Source organism: Mytilus californianus, unplaced genomic scaffold (genome assembly GCF_021869535.1).
Source record: "Mytilus californianus isolate M0D057914Y unplaced genomic scaffold, xbMytCali1.0.p SCAF_3, whole genome shotgun sequence".
Taxonomy (NCBI): domain Eukaryota; kingdom Metazoa; phylum Mollusca; class Bivalvia; order Mytilida; family Mytilidae; genus Mytilus; species Mytilus californianus.
The window spans coordinates 14,925,573-14,948,054 of NW_026262679.1; the positions used below are offsets into that span (position 1 = coordinate 14,925,573).

Below are 22,482 nucleotides of genomic sequence, written 5' to 3' on the forward strand. Positions count from 1 at the left end.
ATTCAATTTTTATAAGCAACATTTCAAATAATTATAATGAATATAAAAATAATTTAAAAGTCAATCAGGCAATAAACCGATGAATTAGTGTGAACAAAATTTCATGTTATGCATTTATAGTAATGTTTTGATAAAATTTTAATAATATGAATATCATATGTTAAATTTATGGAACCAACAGAAGCATTAACAAGAAGAATGCATGCGTTGTCGTGCGAAGCACACTGGTTCAAGGGTATATTTATTCCTCCTTACAAATATTGTATATCCTCTATTCCGTCAGGAACAAATACTGTAATATATCTCCCAGTGGAAATAATGTAACAGATTATTTTAACTCAGTGCGTATTTCCTTTATAAAATAATAGACGAATAAATTCACTCATGATTTTAAAGAAATTGTCTGAAAAATAAAATTGAGAATGGAAATGGGGAATGTGTCAAAGAGATAACAACCCGACAATAGAACAGACAACAGCAGAAGGTCACCAACAGGTCTTCAATGCAGCGAGAAATTCCCACACACGGAGGCGTCCTTCAGCTGGCCCCTAAACAAATATATATACTAGTTCAGTGAACTAAAATTAAAAATAATACAAGACTAACAAAGGCTAGAGGCTCCTGACTTGGGACAGGCGCAAAAATGTGACGGGGTTAAACATATTTATGAGATCTCAACCCTCCCCCTATACCTCTAGCCAATGTAGAAAAGTAAACGCATAACAATACGCACATTAAAATTCAGTTCAAGAGAAGTCCGAGTCTGATGTCAGAAGATGTAACCAAAGAAAATAAACAAAATGACAATAATACATAAATAACAACAGACTACTAGCAGTTAACTGACATGCCAGCTCCAGACTTCAATTAAACTGATTGAAAGATTATGTCTTCATCATATGAATATCAGGCACAATCCTTCCCGTTAGGGGTTTAGTATCATACCATCATAACATATATGAAAAGAACATAACCCGTGTCATGCCAACAACTGGTTTTTAAATAAATGTGTTTAGTGCCGATGCAAAGACCCTATAAGTGAATCAATATTAACGCCAAAATATGCAATCTTTAATGACCTGACAACAGTATCGTAACTATATCCCTTCTTAATAAGTCTATTTAAAGGTTTTGTTAGCTTCAGAGGTGAATACTGACATTTTTGTGCTTTATAAAGAATATTTCCATAAAAAATTGGATGTGAAATACCTGAACGTATAAGAAGTCTGCATGTTGAGCTATATTTACGAATGATGTCCTTATACCGATGATAAAATTTAGTAAATGTTTTGACTAGTTTGTGATATCGAAAACCCTGGTGTAATAATTTTTCAGTAATACATAAATTTCTCTCGTTAAAATCTAAAACATTGTTACATACACGAGCGAATCGTACAAGACTATTTACCGATTAATAGTAAAAAAAACAAACAAAAAAAAAACAATTTTGTGGACAGTACGAACTGTTTACTGGATGTAAACATTTTCCCGCAAAAAGACTATTTACCGGTTAATACTTTCAAAAACTATTTCAGGGAAGCAAAGATGCAATCGAATTAAAATATAGATCTCTGATTTTGTTATGTTCATATGACGACGAGCACGCGAGTTCCAAAGACTTCCCCGTACAATAAAGCAATTATTACTTTTTTGATTCGATCGTCACTGGTGAGTCTTTTGTAGACGAAACGCGCGTTTGGCATTTTAATCCTGCTATCTATGTTGAGTTTATTTACTGGCTATTCGGACAATAGCAAGTTCATTGTCCGAATAGCCAGTAAAAATATGTGCGTATACATTTCTTCACGGTTTGGAACTACTTTTATAACGGAACTTCTTTTCCAATTTTCCCCACTTGTAATTCAAAGTATCGACAATTATGAAGTATGTGTTCAAGTGGGTGACAGATCAGAAAATTGCATGTCATTACTTTTAATTAAGCTGCTGAATAGATATGAAGTCATTCAGTTGGAAAAATCCGTTGCGTCATAAATGCGCCCCTTTACGCCACAACTCATTTACGTCAATTATACGTTTGCGCGACTAGTTTTTTAAATACTTAGTACAATATGCTCAATTACATCTTATACATCCCAAAAGAGAAGATTCAAAAAGCTTCACAACCAACAATACTATACTGTTCTATGGTCGAGTTGTTGTCTCATTTGACACATTCCCCATTTCCATTCTCAATTTTATCACACTTCAAAATCATTAAATGAAATGAAGTCGTCATCTTTTATGGAAGACAAGATGTCATAATTCCAACTTTGCAATTCCTAATTTGTTACAGTGCAATTCGACAATTGAATGTTTGAGAATTGCAATTCGACAATTGAATGTTTGAGAATTGCAATTCGACAATTGAATGTTTGAGAATTGCAATTCGACAATTGAATGTTTGAGAATTGCAATTCGACAATTGAATGTTTGAGAATTGCAACTCGACAATTGAATGTTTGAGAATTGCAATTCGAACTATGCAACTATGTAATTCAAAATTCTAATTTGGATTTCCGTTCTTTATTGCTACATGGAACATTTGTGATATGTACTTTCATTTGAGATGAAAAAAAATGATTTCGATTTAATTTGAATATGAAATATTTGAAAACAAAAATATTCCCTCGAAGACGTTTTAACAACTCTGACGTCAACATAGGACAGTGAATAGGTTAGTTCCCTCCGTAAAATATTCAGTATGCCTTCGGAACATACTAATATTCAGCTATTAGATCGTGTCAAACTTTTCTAGACAGTGCATGACTAGCATGATGAAAAGGACGCAGATTTGAGAAAAGAATGGACATAGATTAATGACGTCTATGACGCAATATAGATACGACATCGATACGAGGAAAGCACACAGATTCGAGGCTGGACATAGATTTGAGGCTTATACTATATCGATGCAAGTAACTTAGGGGGGAAATGGATATATTTCTAAAGGTCATCTTGGAGAGAAAAAAAACTTACTTAAAATACTTTACTCTTTTGTGATTTTTATAAACTTTATTCAAAGACTTTGGTCATATAGTACTTTGTTGAGTTGTTGAATTAAAAAAGTACACATTTGGCCATCCAGTGATGTCACAAATATGAATATAAATAGAAATTTCGACAATGCTAAGTAGTTTAAAGCCTTGAAGAAGCCAATTAGTAATGCAGCTATTTCTATCTATTTTAAAAAAAATCATAGATTTTGAAATTACTTACGATTTTTTTTTCATTTGGACTTTTTTTTCAAGGACCATCGCTATGCCATGGGTCGAGTTTCCATTACTTATATTTAATCTTTTCAAAGTCCGTATCAGTCCAGTGTTTAAATTCATGTAAATTCTAGAGAGAAACCGATTACATTCTTTACATCTCTAGGGGTTTCCTACAAACACTTTGGACTGCACACCACACATGTAAATAATTCAAATTTATCCATCAAATTACTTTACAAATATATCCATGTTCTGGTCCATAATGTGACCTCCTTTCACAAATTGACGAATTTGTCTGTCCTGTAACTGACATAATTGACATACCCCCCCCCCCCCAAAAAAAAATACGGTTCCTCTACAAAGGGGGTTTAAAGATAAGTTAGATTAGATTAGATTAGGTAACAATAAGAAATTATTATTGTTACTTCCAGAACGAAAAGTCCTAAAAAATTTTTCATCAAAGTAGAAAAATATCAAATAAAAAGACGAAAGCAACATCTATAAGTAAAAAAAAAACCATCAATGATGAAGAAATAGGTCGATTGTAAAACAACAAAAACAAAAAATAAGTATGTGGACCCAGTTTTCATTAATATTCTGCGATTTTTTTCCCATTGATCCGCTATCGTCGATCAGGTTATATGGTCCGAGTACACAGTTATTTCGTAGTGCATTTCTTTTAGACAATAAATGAAAATAAAAAAAATCCCACCTGCGCTTTCTCAATAATATTTTTACAGTGTGTTGTACTACTTTTGGGACAAATTATATCAAAATTATAGAAAACTTCATCGGCTCTAACTCAAAATATGGACAATTCTATGTTAAGGGGGTCTTGAAATCTTTTGACAGCTTCCGAAGTGCTAATTTTTAACCTTTTTCAGCTGGACCAAATCACTACTTTACTTTACAATTCATGACCCAAATTTTTTTACAGTGTAATTTCATCCCCCTACTTGCTATTTGAGGCATAAAACATGAAGGAATACATTTGGAAGGGGTACTAAAAAAATTGGCAAGCAACACACTGTCCACACTAGGGACTTTATTCGTGGACAACGAAAATCAAAGGACGATAACTGTGTACTCGGACCTAATAGGATAGAAAAATTTGACCAATCTTAATAAAACTTGGTATGACTAAAGCTTAATGAATTATGAGACTGCTGACAAAGTTTCATGGCAATAGGATATACATTATAGACAATATGATAAATTCTATATTCAACTTCGCGTGTTAAATTTTGACGTTTAAATTGAAAAATTTCAACTATCAACATTTGGGGCTTTAAAAATTAAAATATTGCAAAAAATTACATTTTAAAGGCCTTAATATATGACATATTATGTATTTAAAGCAATAGAATACTCATTTGATTTATCAGACTTATCACAATTATTTAAAAGTCAAATTTATATGAGCCTGTGCCAAAAAATGGAGGTTTTCCAATGAAGGGGGGGCCTTACATGAAGATGTATTATTTTCTAGCAATTTTAAATTTGTGGAGTTTTTTGGTTATAAATAATCCTTACATATGTATTAAATGTACTTTAAATGGAAAGAAAAATTACAAATAGCATACCATATTAGTATAAAAGGGTCTTAAGCCAAGTAAGACTGAAAATAATTTAGGGTCGATTTAGGCCGTAGCACATATTTACATTTAAAAATGCATACTGAAGCTATATGAAATAAAAATTTGTGTCTTTTTTATAATTTCTATACTCAGGTTACATGATACAATAAATCTGAGCATAAAAGGACTCTTGCATTCAACTTTTTTTGCAGACAGTATGGTCTGATACAAAGATTTTTCACTTTTTAGTGAAAAACTTGCATGCAATTTTAGCCTCAGCAGGCTTATATTTGAACCACTTGCTATTTAACATAAGAAAAGAAAGATACTATGTGAAATGAAACAGGTACAAAAGACATTGTGAAGTGCTTTTAATACAAATTTAGTGAAATCTTTATTATGGACTTCAACTTTTATGTACCTAGGTCCTCACATTTAACTTGATCCAAACAGGCCGTTACACGAGGGTCATTTATACAACACATTTTACACATATTGTCTGAGATAATCTTATTTTCTGTAGATTCAGAGTTCACAAATGAGTAATACAACTGGGTTAAAGCATAGAAACACAAATATTGACACACCTGGAAAACCTGTCACATAGAAAGTCAGAATGCCACTTATGCATCAAAATTGAAAAAGCTTTGAAATGCTTATTTTGACCATATAATGCCAAAATGGGTAATTTTTGCAGAATTTCTATCAAATAAAAGTTTAAATCCTTTAGTTTCATGCTATCTGACAAATTGACACCATTAAATCATTCAGGGAAGTTGCCAAAGTACAGATTCTATATTTACTGATTTCGCCTCTTAGGTCCGAGTACACAGTTATTTCGTAGTGCATTTCTTTTAGACAATAAATGAAAATAAAAAAAATCCCACCTGCGCTTTCTCAATAATATTTTTACAGTGTGTTGTACTACTTTTGGGACAAATTATATCAAAATTATAGAAAACTTCATCGGCTCTAACTCAAAATATGGACAATTCTATGTTAAGGGGGTCTTGAAATCTTTTGACAGCTTCCGAAGTGCTAATTTTTAACCTTTTTCAGCTGGACCAAATCACTACTTTACTTTACAATTCATGACCCAAATTTTTTTACAGTGTAATTTCATCCCCCTACTTGCTATTTGAGGCATAAAACATGAAGGAATACATTTGGAAGGGGTACTAAAAAAATTGGCAAGCAACACACTGTCCACACTAGGGACTTTATTCGTGGACAACGAAAATCAAAGGACGATAACTGTGTACTCGGACCATATATATATATATAGCAATGATACACTGAAAATGGTCATTCATACCTGTCAACCTCTGGAACTGAAAATGCAGGTCATGACCTGCATTGAAGAAAAAAATGTCAGGTCATAATGCATATGAACTTTTTCGGTCCAATTTTAGTTTGAGAGTTTTTATACGACCGCAAAAAATTTTGCAGTCGTATATTGGTTTCACGTCGTCGTCATTGTAGTCAGCATCGTCCGAAGACAGTTGGTTTCCGGACAATAACTTTAGTATAATTATATAGAAATCTATGAAATTTAAACACAAGGTTTATAACCACAAAAGGAAGATTGGGATTGATTTTGGGGGTTATGGTCCTAACAGTTTAGGAATTAAGGGCCAAAAAGGGGCCCAAATAAGCATTTTTCTAGTTTCCAGACTTGTGGAACGGTGTATGGATCTCTCTGAAATTATACCACAAGGTTCCATACCACAAAAGGATGGTTAGGATTTGCTTAGGGAGGGTTATGGCTTAAACTGTTTAAGGATTAGGGACAAAAAAGGGGGAAAAACAAGGGTTTTCTGGTTATAGTAGATTTTTTATCAACAGTTTTCATTGTTTATTGTGCTTGTGTGACTACATTATTCCCGTTTAAGCTATTTTCTTAAATATTGCTTTTGTCTTTTTGTATGATAATTTTCCATTTCAAGCTACTTGACAGAGAATGGCTTTTCTCAGTTGAGAAGAGTGGGAAACAGATAACATCATATAAAGTCATTGAAGTTGCCTAGTGAAAAGCAAAACAAATATTATCATTGATCTTTCAAGTTGAGGAAGTTTCTAGGCTACATTTCATCTGTGTGCTATATCTCTACAATTGTTTCCAAAGCAATAGATAATCTATTATTGTAAATTTGATCATAACCAATGTATATATATTTATAATGTGTCCTAAAAATAAAAGCAGGACATTTGAATTTGTCATTTTTGTCGAGCCTGTGACTTCTGTCGCAGATAGAGACATAGGGATAGTGGTCCTGTGGTGGTTAACTAACTCCTTTTAAGCTTAATATTTCAGAAGGTAGTAGGCCTGGATGCTTCATACTAGAAATGTATATAGATGCCTTATGTTAGGCCATAAAAAAGAATAGGTTGGTTTGCCCTAAACCGACCGACCCATAAAAAAGCACCTGAGTCAAAATCTTTTTTTATTAAAAATTCGTGATGTTTTTTTTTTTTGCGGAGTTTTGTCGTATCCGTATCCGTCTTGAGTTTGTTGCATAGAATAACCTGATCCGATCTGACCACACTTTATCACAGGACAATTTGTGTTATGTATTAAGGTGGCATGGTAGTATTTCCTGGCCCATAAGGGATAATGATAGCCTTTTTAGAATTTTCACCACTTTCTAACACTGCTAAAAATTCTACATTCACAGTTTACTGAAGTACTTTCATTTTACTATTCAGAAATGAATTTGAATATGTATCATGACCGTTTACTTTTTTTGCTATCTTTAAGAACCTAAGGCCACTAGTGCTTTTAGGTCTTTTATCGTGCAATGAATACACAATTTAAAAAAATTCTCAAAAATTCATTTTCATCTGTATGTAAAATTATTTCATATTTTTCTACACCTGATTAATCCCTCAGTTTGGGAAAGTATGTTCAGTTGATACTGTATTTTTTGTCCAATCATAATGTTCAGATACATTGACTTAAGTAGGGTACACAAAAGAGCAACCTAAATTCTGGAATGCAAATACTACCGTGCTACCTTAACCAAGACATTTCAAACTTGAAATCAGTCATGACACCTATGATGCATAGCCTTCTTACTATGTAACATATTACAATAAAGAATACTAGTCTGCACTTATTTCTTACCAAAAAAAAATGAAAGATTACACCCCTACCCCAGCTGGCAGATTTTCATTTTTTTATCATCTTACCATTTTTACTTAAGGAGTGAACAAAATCCAAATATATGATGTTTCAAATCAACACAGAAGTCAAACATGGTGATTCAGGAGGAATTATTGGATTGCCAACTCTATTTATAGTTAATCTGACTGAAAGAAACAGTTTAAGCACCAAATCATGAAAAATGATATTAAAGTCCATTCCACATTTTACAGCATGCCTTACATTACTTTAAGCATTTCCAGATTATGAAGGCAACACAACAAGATTCTTTAGATGGCAGTTAACTATCATTCTGAAATCTTTTTGACAAACTATGTACTAGAATATATCTCTAAGTTGACTGTTTGTCTATTTCTCATGTATGCATTAAGTTAAATTATGTCCCCTTACATAATCATTTTACCTTTATTGTGCTTTTCATTGTCAGAAAATCAAAATTAATTAATGACATTTGCATGGAAAATGAATAAACTTTTTAATCTTTCTGATAAACAGTCATAATTACATTCTTTGTCAAAAAAAATGTCTTGTCAGTGTAAAGAAACCCCTATTGCTATCTCTTTTTCAGTCAAATATGAGGGCTAAATGAATAAGTAAGGACCCCTTAACCACTTGCTGGTTCCAAAAAAGCTCATACTGGTGTCATGTTACCACAAAACTACAAATTAAACCTAAAGAAAACTAGTAAAGCTGTACTTGTGTGGAAAAAAATAAGAAATTATGCAATTTATTTATTTCGGTGAAAATAATAGGATGTACAGGCAAATAAAATATGTCGCGTCTCAAATTCCAGTGGTTGCACATGTGTCAGACACTGCGAAAAGTTAAAGTGAGCATTTATAATTAAAAATGTATTGCAAGTTACATAAAAATAATGAAGTTCTACTTTCTAGGTAAATTTTTACTTTATTACCCACAGATCAGGCAAAATTTGCTGAATCAGCAATTTTCACTCCCAGGGGTGGAATTTAAGGGTTGTTTTTATCATAGTTGCCCTTAATCAACTTTTTATTGATAAACTTACAAATTGCATAGGTAAAAAAAAATCCTTCATTGATTTAGTGTAAACATGTATATCCCCCTTAAGGTGGCATGGTAGTATTTCCTGGCCCATAAGGGATAATGATAGCCTTTTTAGAATTTTCACCACTTTCTAACACTGCTAAAAATTCTACATTCACAGTTTACTGAAGTACTTTCATTTTACTATTCAGAAATGAATTTGAATATGTATCATGACCGTTTACTTTTTTTGCTATCTTTAAGAACCTAAGGCCACTAGTGCTTTTAGGTCTTTTATCGTGCAATGAATACACAATTTAAAAAAATTCTCAAAAATTCATTTTCATCTGTATGTAAAATTATTTCATATTTTTCTACACCTGATTAATCCCTCAGTTTGGGAAAGTATGTTCAGTTGATACTGTATTTTTTGTCCAATCATAATGTTCAGATACATTGACTTAAGTAGGGTACACAAAAGAGCAACCTAAATTCTGGAATGCAAATACTACCGTGCTACCTTAAAGCCTCCAATTGATACGGATGAAAAACAACAGAGACGAGCAACTATAGAGGCATAACAGTAACACCAATAACTGGAAAAACCTTTGAATACTCATTTCTAAACAAACTGATGATAGAACCAAAAACAGACCTCCAATTTGGATTCACCAAAGGTTTATCGCCAATCATGGCAAGCTTAATCATTTCAGAAGCTAGATATGAGAAAAAAAAGGGGAATGACAATTTCTATATAATTATAAACATTCTAGATGTAAAATCAGCATTTGATGTAGTCCAACACACTATACTGATGGATAAAATGCTTAATCAAGAAATCCATCCAATATATTGGAAAATACTAACAGACCTATATACTGACTTGACTACAAAAGTTAAATGGCTTGATGGCATAAGTAATCCTTTCCAAATCAAACAAGGTGTAAGACAGGGAGGAATTCTATCAACCCATCTATACAAAATCTTTGTCCAAGATTTTCTGGTAGAATTGGAACAAAATTCAATAGGATACCAGTTAGGAAATATATACGTAGGATCACCAACTTGCGCCGACGATATAGCCTTTATATCGAATGACAAGCATGAACTACAACTAATGCTAAATGTGCTCGGTAGATATGCAAACGAACACCACTACAGTATACATCCAACAAAAACCCAAATCATAGATTGTTCTAAAACAAAAAGTGATTACAACTGGAAACTAGATGGAAATGATGTAACAATAGCTAAATCAGGTGTACACCTAGGACTAACGAGAGCTGAAAGCAACGAAAGTCACATAAATGTACAAGAGAGAATAAAATTAGCGAGAAGAACTAAATACGCCCTCATGGGATCAGGCTGTCATGGTACAAACGGTCTAGACCCACCAACCTCATATCAAATTTACAAAACCTATGTCATTCCAAGGTTAATTTATGGACTAGAAGTGCTACCTCTAACAAGATCTGATATCGAACAGTTGGAAAAATTTCATAGAAAAAATCTTCGCCTGTTACAATCTCTTCCAGAAAGAACCGCTAATTCGGCAGTGTTACTACTGTTAGGAGCTCTACCAATAGAAGCAGAAATTCATAAAAGAGCTTTGTCTCTCCTACATGCACTACTAACATGCGAAAATGAAAAAATACATCAGCTTATGGAAAGACAAATAACAACAAATTTTGATAACAAAAGTAGCTTCTTTTCAAGAGTTATGGATATATTAGATATGTATGAACTTCCAACCATTATACAACTTCAAGGCAATGTTCCAAAGAAAGAACATTGGAAAAGAACCACCAAGCTGACAATAGACAAATTTTGGAAGGACAAGACCTTAACAGAATCTGAAAGAAAATCTAGCTTAAAGTTTATGAATAAGGAAAACTTCGAGATCAATAAACATCATAAAGTCTGGAAAGTAAAACATTTGCCTCGTTTTGAACTTAGAAAAGCAATAATCAAGACTAGAATGTTAACTGGAACATACATACTTCAGGCAGACAAACATAAATTCACTCCCTATACAGTAGAACCAATATGCCAATTATGTAAAACTGACAATGAAGACATAACTCATTTCCTGACAACCTGTCCCATACTTAGTACTACGAGAGAAAAATATTTCCTTGATATAAGAAAAGCGATCACTGATAAAATCACACCAGCAAAATGGAACTGCACCTTCATGAACAAAACTGCAATAGTACAACTGCTAATAGACTGTTCAAAATATAAGGAGCTATTTGATAACTGTGAAAAATTCATGGAAAATATTGAAAGCAAAACCAGAAATATGTTATTCCAAATGCACATAGAAAGATTGAAAATTATGGACAACAAATAGCAAGACACATATTGCATATACGTATATAAATATATACATATATCTTTAAGTGGAGGAAATGACAATCAAATGAGAATAATGATTATCATAAGTGACATATATATGTAGGACTCTAAAGTGCGATGGGGACGCTAAAGTACGATGCTCACGCTAAAGTGCGATGGTCGGCGCTAAAGTGCGATGCCTCCATACGCTAAAGTCCGATGGTCCGCGAAAGTATAGACGTATGAAACGTAGTTGGATTATGACGCTAACAGTCGTTTATACAAACCAAAAATGAACATGCCGGAAGGTAAATTAAGAATATTTGATTAACAACTTTTAAACCAAATGTCCATGACTTAATTTCAGACCTAACTGTGCTTTGTCGGCTGAAGCAAATGTGTTGTTTTTTCGTGTGCTAGAAGAATGACTTGTGTCCTGCAGTCGACCATTTTACTATATAACTACAAAATAGCATACGCATATGTATCCTGTATCCTACTTCTATTGGAAGCGGACGGATACATTTAAATCATTGTTTACGTTGCAGTTTACTTTGCAGTCCCCGTTAAAATATTGTCGATTTTATTGAAAAGTAACGTCGGTAGAATTATAAATTGTCGGCTAAAACATTAGTTTGTACATTGTAGGAAAATATAACATGTATTTGTACTCGCTACGAAAAAGGAGAAAGCTCGGAGAACATCGCCTTTCTCTCTCATTTAGATTAAACCTTAAACAAATAAATGTTACATTATCCGACAATGAATGAATATTTTATTTGTAATTTACAATGACGACTGTAAGGGGAGGTGTTCACATTAGTGATAGACTGTGTGAACGGCAAGTTACACCAATTATCCAAATATTTAATACGCCCGAACTGTTAAAAATTCATTTACATGAAATATAGTACTTTGTGACACCTAAATTACCGTTTTAGCAATTATTACGTGGTCGATGTTCTAAATTTAGAAACACACACTTAAGCCTACCGGTAAATTATAAAGCCTATCACATATGTTATACCATACTAGCTTTTGCAAAAAGACTATTTTTTAACATCCATGTACTATAACGTGTTAACCCCTTTAACCTTACCCTTTTGGTCCATCGCACTTTAGCGTGATATACCATCGTACTTTAGAAAACAATTAACCATCGTACTTTAGCGTGAGACACCATCGTACTTTAGCGTAGACCATCGCACTTTAGCGTGACCATCGCACTTTAGAGTACCATCGCACTTTAGAGTCCTACATATATACCAACACAGAGTCTGTCATTTAATAATTGTAAGAAATTTAAATAATTAATAAGCATTCCTATTTTTTAACTCACTAATACATTTATGATAGGGTCCAGATCATGTAAATATCCTTTTAAATTTACTGATGGTGACAAAACAAGCTTCTATTACTTTATTATGATTTTTATATATACATTGATCATGAAGTACATATAACATTCCACTGAGAAAACCTGCCTTTTTAGATTTTACTAAATTCTTACATCTTAACTTATTATTTTAATACATAGATCTTACTAAATAAAACCTCCTTTTATTGTATCTTTTATGCATATTAAAAAGCAAATTCAAATGAAACATATTTTTAATTATAAATAAAACTGAGATACATACATACATGTAAGTGAATCTAATTGTATGGTAGACTAATTTATAACAAAAAGGTCCATGTAAATATGCCTTGCATGACACTCTTATTGTTTATTTATATGTGCTGTACATATGTTGGAAAAAGATCATTTTTGTTTTATCCTTTTAAATTTTAAAGTTAAGGCAAAACTCCATATATATTTGGAGGTGCTCCTAATTAAAGGAGGCTGATACTAAGAAGAAGAAGTTACCGTTTAGTACAAATAAAGGTTGGATTAAAATGAAAACCTGTAGTTTCCAACAAATTCTATCGTTTTGAAAAAGCAAAAACATGGAAAGAGGTGTTTGATAAAGTGTGTGATGACGATTTCATGCTACGGAAAACTGATGAAATTTGTGTGACTGTCTCTGATCGATCGGGACACTCGTTTGAGCCCGATTTTGAGGAACCAATCCAAGTTGTTCAGGAATTTGAATCGGCATTAAAATTTGATTAAAATGATATTATTCTGACAGAAGTTCTGTCAACAGTGTTTTGTTCAAGTGTTTTGTAATTTGAATTTTGTATTCAAATAAACTTCTTCCACTCTTCTTCTTAGTATGAGCAGAGACATATATACACATGTGTATATATGTCTCTGATATATGTGTCTGACAATTTATACAAAACTCTATAATAGTCTTTCATTTTAAAAGTTGTTTACAAGGTCAAATAATTTTTTCCCCTATTTTTCTCTAAAAGTACCAAAAAAAAAGAATTTCCCTACCTACCTTCCCACACCTGAGAATGGTGGGTAGGGTTTGGGCAAACAGAAATATTTTTAAGTCTGGCCTTATGAAGTTTTCATATGTCCATTGTCCATGGTTCAGTGACTACTTGAAAAAAAGTTCAGATTTTTTGTAATGTTAATTTCTCTCTTATTATGAGTAATAGAATAACTACATTTGGTATCTGTGTACCTTGCAAGGTCCTCATGCCTGTCAGACAGTTTCCCCTTGATCTTGACTTCATTTCATAGATCAATGAACAAGGTTAAGTTTCTGTGGTCAAGTCTATATCTCAGATACTATATAACTGTATTACTGTATAAGCAATCAGTCTACTATATTTGGTATAAGAAATGATTGTAAGGTGTACATGTCCAACTGGCATATGTCATCTGACCTTGACCTCATTTTCATGGTTCAGTGATTAAAGTTAAGTTTTTGTGTTTTTGTCCGTTTTTCTAATACTGTATGCAATAGGTCAACTATATTTGGTGTATGAAAATATTTTACGATGTACATGTACATATCAGTCTGGCAGGTTTTATTTGATCTTGACCTCATTTTCACAGTTCATTGCTCAATGTTAATCATATGACCTTGACCTCATTTTCATGGTTCATCGGTCAATATAAAGTTGTCATGGTTTAGCCTGTTACTTGTATACTATAAGCAATAGGTCAACTATATTCAGTTTATTGAATGATTGTAAGGTGTATATGTATTTCTGGCTTGGTTTATCTGAACTTGACCTCATTTTCTTGGATCATTTTGAGTTTATGTGATACTTGTAGTAAAACTTTATATTTAGGACTATCCACATAAAATCAATGGTAATTATAGCAGGTGAGACATTTCAGTGTGTGCACTCTTGTGAAAATTATAATGATTCCATAGTATAGCTTTGTTTACCTGTAAAACCTTTTAAAAGCTGAAATACATGTACATCATGTACATATAGAGAAACATTTACCAGGTCAGTGATTCAGGCTACTCCGAGGCTCTAGTTTGACTTCTTAGATCTGTCATTTCTTTTCAGAATGTATTCCATGAAACCAATAGGCTATGTTAGTTCTGTATTTACCTACAAGAATGGAACACCCAGACAACCAGCACTGTGTCCATATGCTAGAGGAACTATGACAATTGAGAAAAGTATCTTCACTAATCCCGAACACTCTCTAGAAGATTTGGAGGAATTTTCACATGTTTGGTAAGGTTTAGGAATCATAAGTATTCATGGAAAAAAACCACAATACAATGAAAAAAGGTATGAGTAAAAAAAAGGCAGAAAACACCATCTGTGACCATGTGAAAATAAGAAAGCTAACAAAACACAACATAGAAAGCTAAAGACATGGGGCTGAACTCAGATTCTCTTAAATATGTGAGAAGTTTTTGCTCTGGCTGCTGCACTTGAAGTGTTGCTCATGACAAGTCCAGTGATAAGTCATTGTGTCCATGGTGATCTTTGTCAGAGATATTTGGTAACAGTCAATTTACATGACCTAGTCATCATTGTCACATGATTGTAATTTAGAACAAAATAGATTAATTCAACTTTACTAATATGAACCCAAATCTTTAATCCACACATTCTTAATTTATTATCAAGTTAAAACTTAGGTTAATATTTATTGTCTCTAAATCAAAAGTAGCATGATTGATTCTTATGAATGACCAAGTTAAGATCTTTAAAATCAATTTTAAACTGCTGCCTTTGACAAATAGTTTTTAAATGTTTTGACACAACAGATATAAAATGTCTTGTAGTTCATACTGTAATAGTGTTGATACATGTTCATTTATCATAGGGTCATGCAAGTTGGGAAGATCCTCATAAATTGGGTATTACAGATGTGACTGAATGATTTTAGAAATTTATCTAACCAGCAGACGTTACTTCCTTCATTGAAATACTATTTTGATTTAATATCTTTTATTCATAAAAATTGAGAATTCATTATGAGAAGTATGTCTATCTTTAATTAAATCTTTTTTCAGAATTAGTAAAGTAAAGTTTAAAGAATAGGACTTTAAAATTTGACATCATAAATTTTGTAGACAAACAGAAAACATATGATTTTAATATTTTTCAACATTACAAAAAATTCAAGGGTGGTGCTAGAATTCAAAGTTTGTGGAACATCATCCCTGAATAGCCTATGCTTATCTTTGAATATCCTATGCTGATCCTTGAAATCTTTAGTTTATTTATAATTTCAGGTTGATGTTTGTATTCCACAAGAATAATAATAGGTTTACAAAGGCTAAAGTGAAACCCCCCAGACTAAATGGGAAAAGAGTAGGTGTGTTCTCCACAAGATCTCCCTATAGACCCAATCCTATAGGACTTACACTAGCTAAACTAGATAGTGTCGAAGGTAAGACCTCATACAAAACTAGTCCTATAGGACTTACACTGGCTAAACTAGATAGTGTCAAAGGTAAGACCTCATACAAAACTAATCCTATAGGACTTACACTGGCTAAACCAGATAGTGTCGAATGGAAGACCTCATACAAAACTAATCCTATAGGACTAACACTGGCTAAACTAGATAGTGTCAAAGGTAACACATTATGACGTTAAAATTTAGATACCATTTTTTTATACTTCAGGGATTGTAATCTCTATATAATTTGTCCTGAAGATGCTGATCTAATCGGCGAAACTAGTCGACACAATAAAACTTACAGTTCACTAAAGTGTTGTTGTCAATCCAGTGGTATTTAATCCTATAGGAATAACACTGGCTAAACTAGATAGTGTCGAAGGGAAGACCTCATACAAAACTAATCCTATAGGACTTACACTGGCTAAACTAGATAGTGTCAAAGGTAAGACCTCATACAAAACTAATCCTATAGGACTTACACTGGCCAAACTAGATAGTGTCGAAGGTAAGACCTCATACAAAACTAATCCTGTAGGACTAACACTGGCTAAACTAGATAGTGTCGAAGGGAAGACCTCATACAAAACTAATCCTATAGGACTAACACTGGCTAAACTAGATAGTGTCGAAGGAAAGACCTCATACAAAACTAATCCTATAGGACTAACACTGGCTAAACTAGATAGTGTCGAAGGGAAGACCTCATACAAAACTAATCCTATAGGACTTACACTGGCTAAACTAGATAGTGTCAAAGGTAAGACCTCATACAAAACTAATCCTATAGGACACACTAGCTAAACTAGATAGTGTCAAAGGTAAGACCTCATAAAAAACTTATCCTATAGGACTTACACTGGCTAAACTAGATAGTGTCAAAGGTAAGACCTCATACAAAACTAATCCTATAGGACACACTGGCTAAACTAGATAGTGTCGAAGGGAAGACCTCATACAAAACTAATCCTATAGGACTAACACTGGATAACTAGATAGTGTCAAAGGTAAGACCTCATACAAAACTAATCCTATAGGACACACTGGCTAAACTAGATAGTGTCGAAGGGAAGACCTCATACAAAACTAATCCTATAGGACTAACACTGGCTAAACTAGATAGTGTCAAAGGTAAGACCTCATACAAAACTAATCCTATAGGACACACTGGCTAAACTAGATAGTGTCGAAGGGAAGACCTCATACAAAACTAATCCTATAGGACACACTGGCTAAACTAGATAGTGTCGAAGGGAAGACCTCATACAAAACTAATCCTATAGGACTAACACTGGCTAAACTAGATAGTGTCAAAGGTAAGACCTCATACAAAACTAATCCTATAGAACTTACACTGACACATCCATACAAAGATACAAACCTAATCCTCTTCAACTAACACTGGTCAAACTGGATAATGTGGAAAGTAAGACTTCTCCATACAGACCTATCCCTATAAAGTTAATACTGTTTGAACTAGATAATGTGTAAGGCAAGACTTCTCCATACAGAACTAACACTGGCTAAACTGGATAGTGTTGAAAGTAAGAACTATTCAATCCAACCTAATACTGTACATAGGGTTAACACTGGCTTAACAGAATGATACTCAAGAACTATGGTACTAGTTGACATCCCTAGTGTTAAGAGTTTCCCGACCAACCCTAATTTAAAGCGGCATTTATAACTTTTTTATGAGGTTTCTTCAAAAAAAATTTCACAAATTTGATCAATAGTCATAAACGCTGACAATCCTGACATGTTTAATAAAATATTTAATGTAATTGTAGATTAATGGGTTGCGTTGTGTATTTTGATCGTAAGCTTAACTAAGGCGTTACAGATAGAACTATGTCTGCCATTATAAGTTTCTAATCCATAAACATAATCGTACATCACAATAACGCGACGTCACAAAGATAGCGGCCGCACCGCAAAAGGGTACGTTTAACGTTAGCGCAATTCTTAACAGTAATAAATCAACCTTACATCATCAGGCGCGTAGCAACCCGTACGCAAAAACGCAGTTGTGTACACATCGGAAATTTTACAAAAATAAAAATATGGTAAATCTAGTAAGAATAAAACTAAAGTAGTAAATTAAATTAAAAACTATCTTAAAAACATGTTAATAATCACTTTGTACCTATATTCCGTTCCAGAAATTACTTTTAATTTACGGAACCAGCATTATGATTATGTTGCTGATGCAAACAACTAAAATGGTCCTCGAGGTGTCAGAAAACAATTCTATGCCTCCTTACCCAGTCCTGACATCTTTTCTGAAGATTTCAAAATAACTAACGAAATAAAATATCATGACGTTTTAAAGAGACCATGGACAACGATTCATTCTCATGCCGGATTTTCATTTTTTTTTATCAACGTTCATGGAAGAAATTATTTCACGTTCACCGTGAAATTGTTATTCCTTCTTTGTATTTAAGGTTTTTTCCGTGCAAGTACCACCCTTTACCACCCTTTTTAACCTAAACTAACTAGCATTGAATATTATTTTTAATCTAATTTAATCAAGCTCAACCCACTTCACATTAGAAAATCCAAATTCCTAAGCCAACAGCACTTGTTTGTTTTTTTCTAATTAAATTTTTTTTTTCAATTTTTTTTTTTCAAAAGTTGACTTGTTACTCATGAAAATAAGATTTCGGTGAGGTCATTTTAAGTCCCAGGAAATTACGAGAATGCAGGATTATGCATCATTTACTCAGAGCTTCTCTGGGCCTTAAGCGGCCCCCAAACCCCCTGCCGTTTGACTTCCTCCTCTGGCATTGAGTACACATCATATTGGCCTAGCTATGCCCCTGCATCATTGTATATTCTCCTTATAACTGTTCATTGACAAATGGCCAACTCCCTGCAAATCAATGTGTACAATTGACTTACTTTGGACCTAATTATGGTCATGGGACTTTCATGAAAATGACAGTTTTCTCCTCAAACTACTGGTTGCAAGTAATACCCATTTCAGAAAAGCAATTATGGTTCCCTGCAATGAAGAGCAATTCTGAAACTAAAGGTGATAAGCCTACAACATGTACACATAATTATTTTTGACATTTTGTTCAGAATGCGAAGTTGTATCTGTAGCTACCTATATTTTTTTTCTACTTCAACCCATGTTCAATGAAAACATGTTAAATGGAATGTACTATAAAAATTGTGTAAAGGGGAATTATATGCAGTGCTTTTCTTTGTAACTTATGTGACAATTTTCTGCCACGAATAGACAGTATGAGAATAGCAAGTAACCAAAATTGTTTGTACCAAAAAGTTAGTCAAATAACAAAATATTTGTAATCTTTTATATGTTGGATGAAGAAAGGCTTAAAATAGACAAGACATTTATTTTAACAAAGCATTATGATTACAAGAAAAATTACCAGGTAATATCTGCTTCTCACTATTACTCATTATTGCAGGGCACCAGTTTTGGTTTCCAAGAAAGGAAATAACTTGTATCAGAATACAATTTTATAGGCAAATACAGGGTCTAAAAATCACATTCTAGAAAGGGCTACAGAAAATATATAATGAAAATAAAGCATCTGCTGGAAAACAGTGTGAATGGTTTTAAATTGGCAGAGAAAAAGAACATTCAAATATTCTGGTTTTATTACCTGGGATAATTTGCCAAATGATATTAAAGAAACAAATAATTTAGATACATTTTAGATCAAATGTTCAAACAATTTTTTAACTTTACAGAATGAAGATACTTGAATATAATGTATTTTTCCTCTATTGAATGGATATATATGTGCTTACTCAATATTGAAGCTACTTTTTATGTATTTTATTTGTTTTTATTTTTTTTCTATTTGTATAAATAGATTTTGAAGGCCTCAGGGAAGATTAACATGTAATTTTTAAAGGAGTTACTTTGAAGTTCAATAAATAAAGAGTTTTATTATCTATTTATTATTTATTATTTAGAAAACAAGTAGTATTATTTAAATTAAAGAATTAAAATATGAATTTGTTTTGTCTTTACAGGCTCCATGCTCCATTTAAGTGGTATTGATTTATTAGATGGTACTCCAGTTCTAGACATAAAACCATATATACCTTCATATGATATCCCACAAAATGTTCAAAATGATCCTGAAAGTTGCTTGAATACAAGGAGAACAAGTGGCGAGGCATTGGAGGATAAACCAAAGGAAGTTTTAAGACTAAAGATTTTTCATTTAAACCAAGAACAAAACAACTCTGACAATTCTTTGTGCCAAGAGAAAAGTGATGAACAAGTTGATTGTAAACAAACTGATAATGTATGTAACCAAGCAGACACTTGTGAACAGTCTACATTACATGTCGGTGCTTCAGAATTTCCTTTAGATTTAGGCCTGAATAGTGAGTTAAAGACATATGATGATACTCAGGTTAATCAGTTGTCCAGTCCTGTAGACCGTGAAAATGTGATAAATAACAAAGAAGGTGACATATTTACAGAAGCATTTAATACAGACAGCACAAAAACTGCTGATTGGATAGAAACCCCACCTATTGATAAAATATCAGTTAGATTTACAAATCTTGCTCAGGAACAACTAAAACTGTTTTCATCATCAGCAGCATCTGACTTTTGTCTGAAATATTTAAAATCAGGAATAGAAGTCAGTAAAGCTATAAGTGACATACTTTGTCAGGATCCACGGTCAGTTTACCGTAGAAAACACTGTGTTGATAGTTTATATTACTTTGTTGTAGATATTGTCCATGTTACAGCATGGTTTGACAAACAAGTAGCTGAAGTTGTTAGAATTCAACCAGTTAGTCATGCTGAACATTATAAAAATTCTTAACACTGTTTCATGCTTTTTATACGACCACAAAAAAAATTTGCAGTCGTATGTTGGTATGACATTGGTGTCGTCGTCGTCGTCGTCCGAAGACACATTGGTTTTCGCACTCTAACTTTAGTTTAAGTGAATGGATATCTATGAAATTTTACCATAAGGTTCAATACCACAAAAGGAAGGTTGGGATTGATTTTTGGGGTTATGTTACCAACAGTTAAGGAATTAGGGGCCAAAAATAAGCATTTTTGTAACTTCCAGACATAACTTGTGTGTTAGTGTATGGATCTCTCTGACATTGTACCACAAGGTTCCATATCACAAAGGGAATGCTGGGATTGATTTTGGGGGTAATTGCCTCAAAATTTTAGGAATTAGGGGGCAAAAAACAAGCATTTTTCTAGTTTCATGACAATAACTTGTGTGTAAGTGTATGGATCTTTCTGAAATTGTTCTACAAGGTTCCATATCACAAAGGGAAAGCTGGAACTGAGTTTGGGGGTAATTGCCCAAAACGTTTAGAATAAGGGGTCAAAAATAAGCATTTTTCTAGTTTCCAGACAATTACTTGTGTTCAAGTGTATGGATCTCTCTGAAATTTTACTACAAGGTACCATACTCTAGAGGGTAGGCTGGGATTGATTTTGGGGGTAATTGCCTCAAAATTTTAGGAATTAGGGGCAAAAAACTAGCATTTTTCTAGTTTCAGGACAATCACTTGTGTGTAAGTGTATGGATCTTTATGAAATTGTACTACAAGGTCCCATATCACAAAGGGAAAGCTGGGTTTGAGTTTGGGGGTAATTGCCCTAAACATTTAGGAATTTGGGGCCAAAAAGGGGCAAAAAAACAAGCATTTTTCTAGTTTCCAGACAATAACTTGTGTTCAAGTGTATGGATCTCTCTGAAATTGTACTGCAAGGTACCATACCACAAAGGGAAGGCTGGGATTGAGTTTGGGGGTGCTGAAACATAAGGGGGTTCAAAAAATTTGGGGGAGGGATTTTTTTTTCCTTTTTTTCCTTTTTTTTTCTTTAAAATTTTACATTTTAAATTGGTTATTTCTGATTGATATATAAGAGCAAATAATAATGATATGGTTTGAATAGGTAAATTAAATTTTTATAAGTTCTTAGACCACATTCATTCTGTGTCAGAAACCTATGCTGTGTCAAATATTTAATCACAATCCAAATTCAGAGCTGTATCAAGCTTGAATGTTGTGTCCATACTTGCCCCAACTGTTCAGGGTTCAACCTCTGCAGTCGTATCAAGCTGCACCCAGTGGAGCATTTTATTATTTTTTATTATGGCCAATTATATAAACAAGCAATTTATCATGTTACTTTAATAATATGAGTGAAAAACATACTGGTTTATTTTATACAGAGAATGCTTCAAATTTGCATATGATAGAGCATATTTTAGAAGTAGAACAGCCAATGCTAGTATGTTTGATGGCACTGAGCATGCTGAGAAATTATTAAGAGTGCTTTCAGTAAATGTTTGAATTCTTTTGTAGTTAAGTATCTTGGGTTTTTTTTCCGACTGAATTGATGAATTTATTTTTATTTTCTTAATTTTGTTGTCTCTA

At 33.0% G+C, this 22,482-nt stretch overlaps 1 protein-coding gene across 1 annotated transcript; it reads left to right on the plus strand.

Moving 5' to 3' along the window:
• Window positions 1-3,351: 3,351 nt before the first annotated feature.
• Window positions 3,352-22,257, plus strand: LOC127733968 (tRNA (adenine(37)-N6)-methyltransferase-like). The gene is made up of 4 exons (XM_052243457.1): window positions 3,352-3,413; window positions 14,712-14,885; window positions 15,899-16,056; window positions 20,083-22,257. Exons 2-4 carry the CDS (start codon window positions 14,713-14,715, stop codon window positions 20,892-20,894), a joined length of 1,143 nt encoding a protein of 380 aa, XP_052099417.1. The 5' UTR covers window positions 3,352-3,413; window position 14,712; the 3' UTR covers window positions 20,895-22,257.
• The last annotated feature ends 225 nt before the right edge of the window (window positions 22,258-22,482 follow it).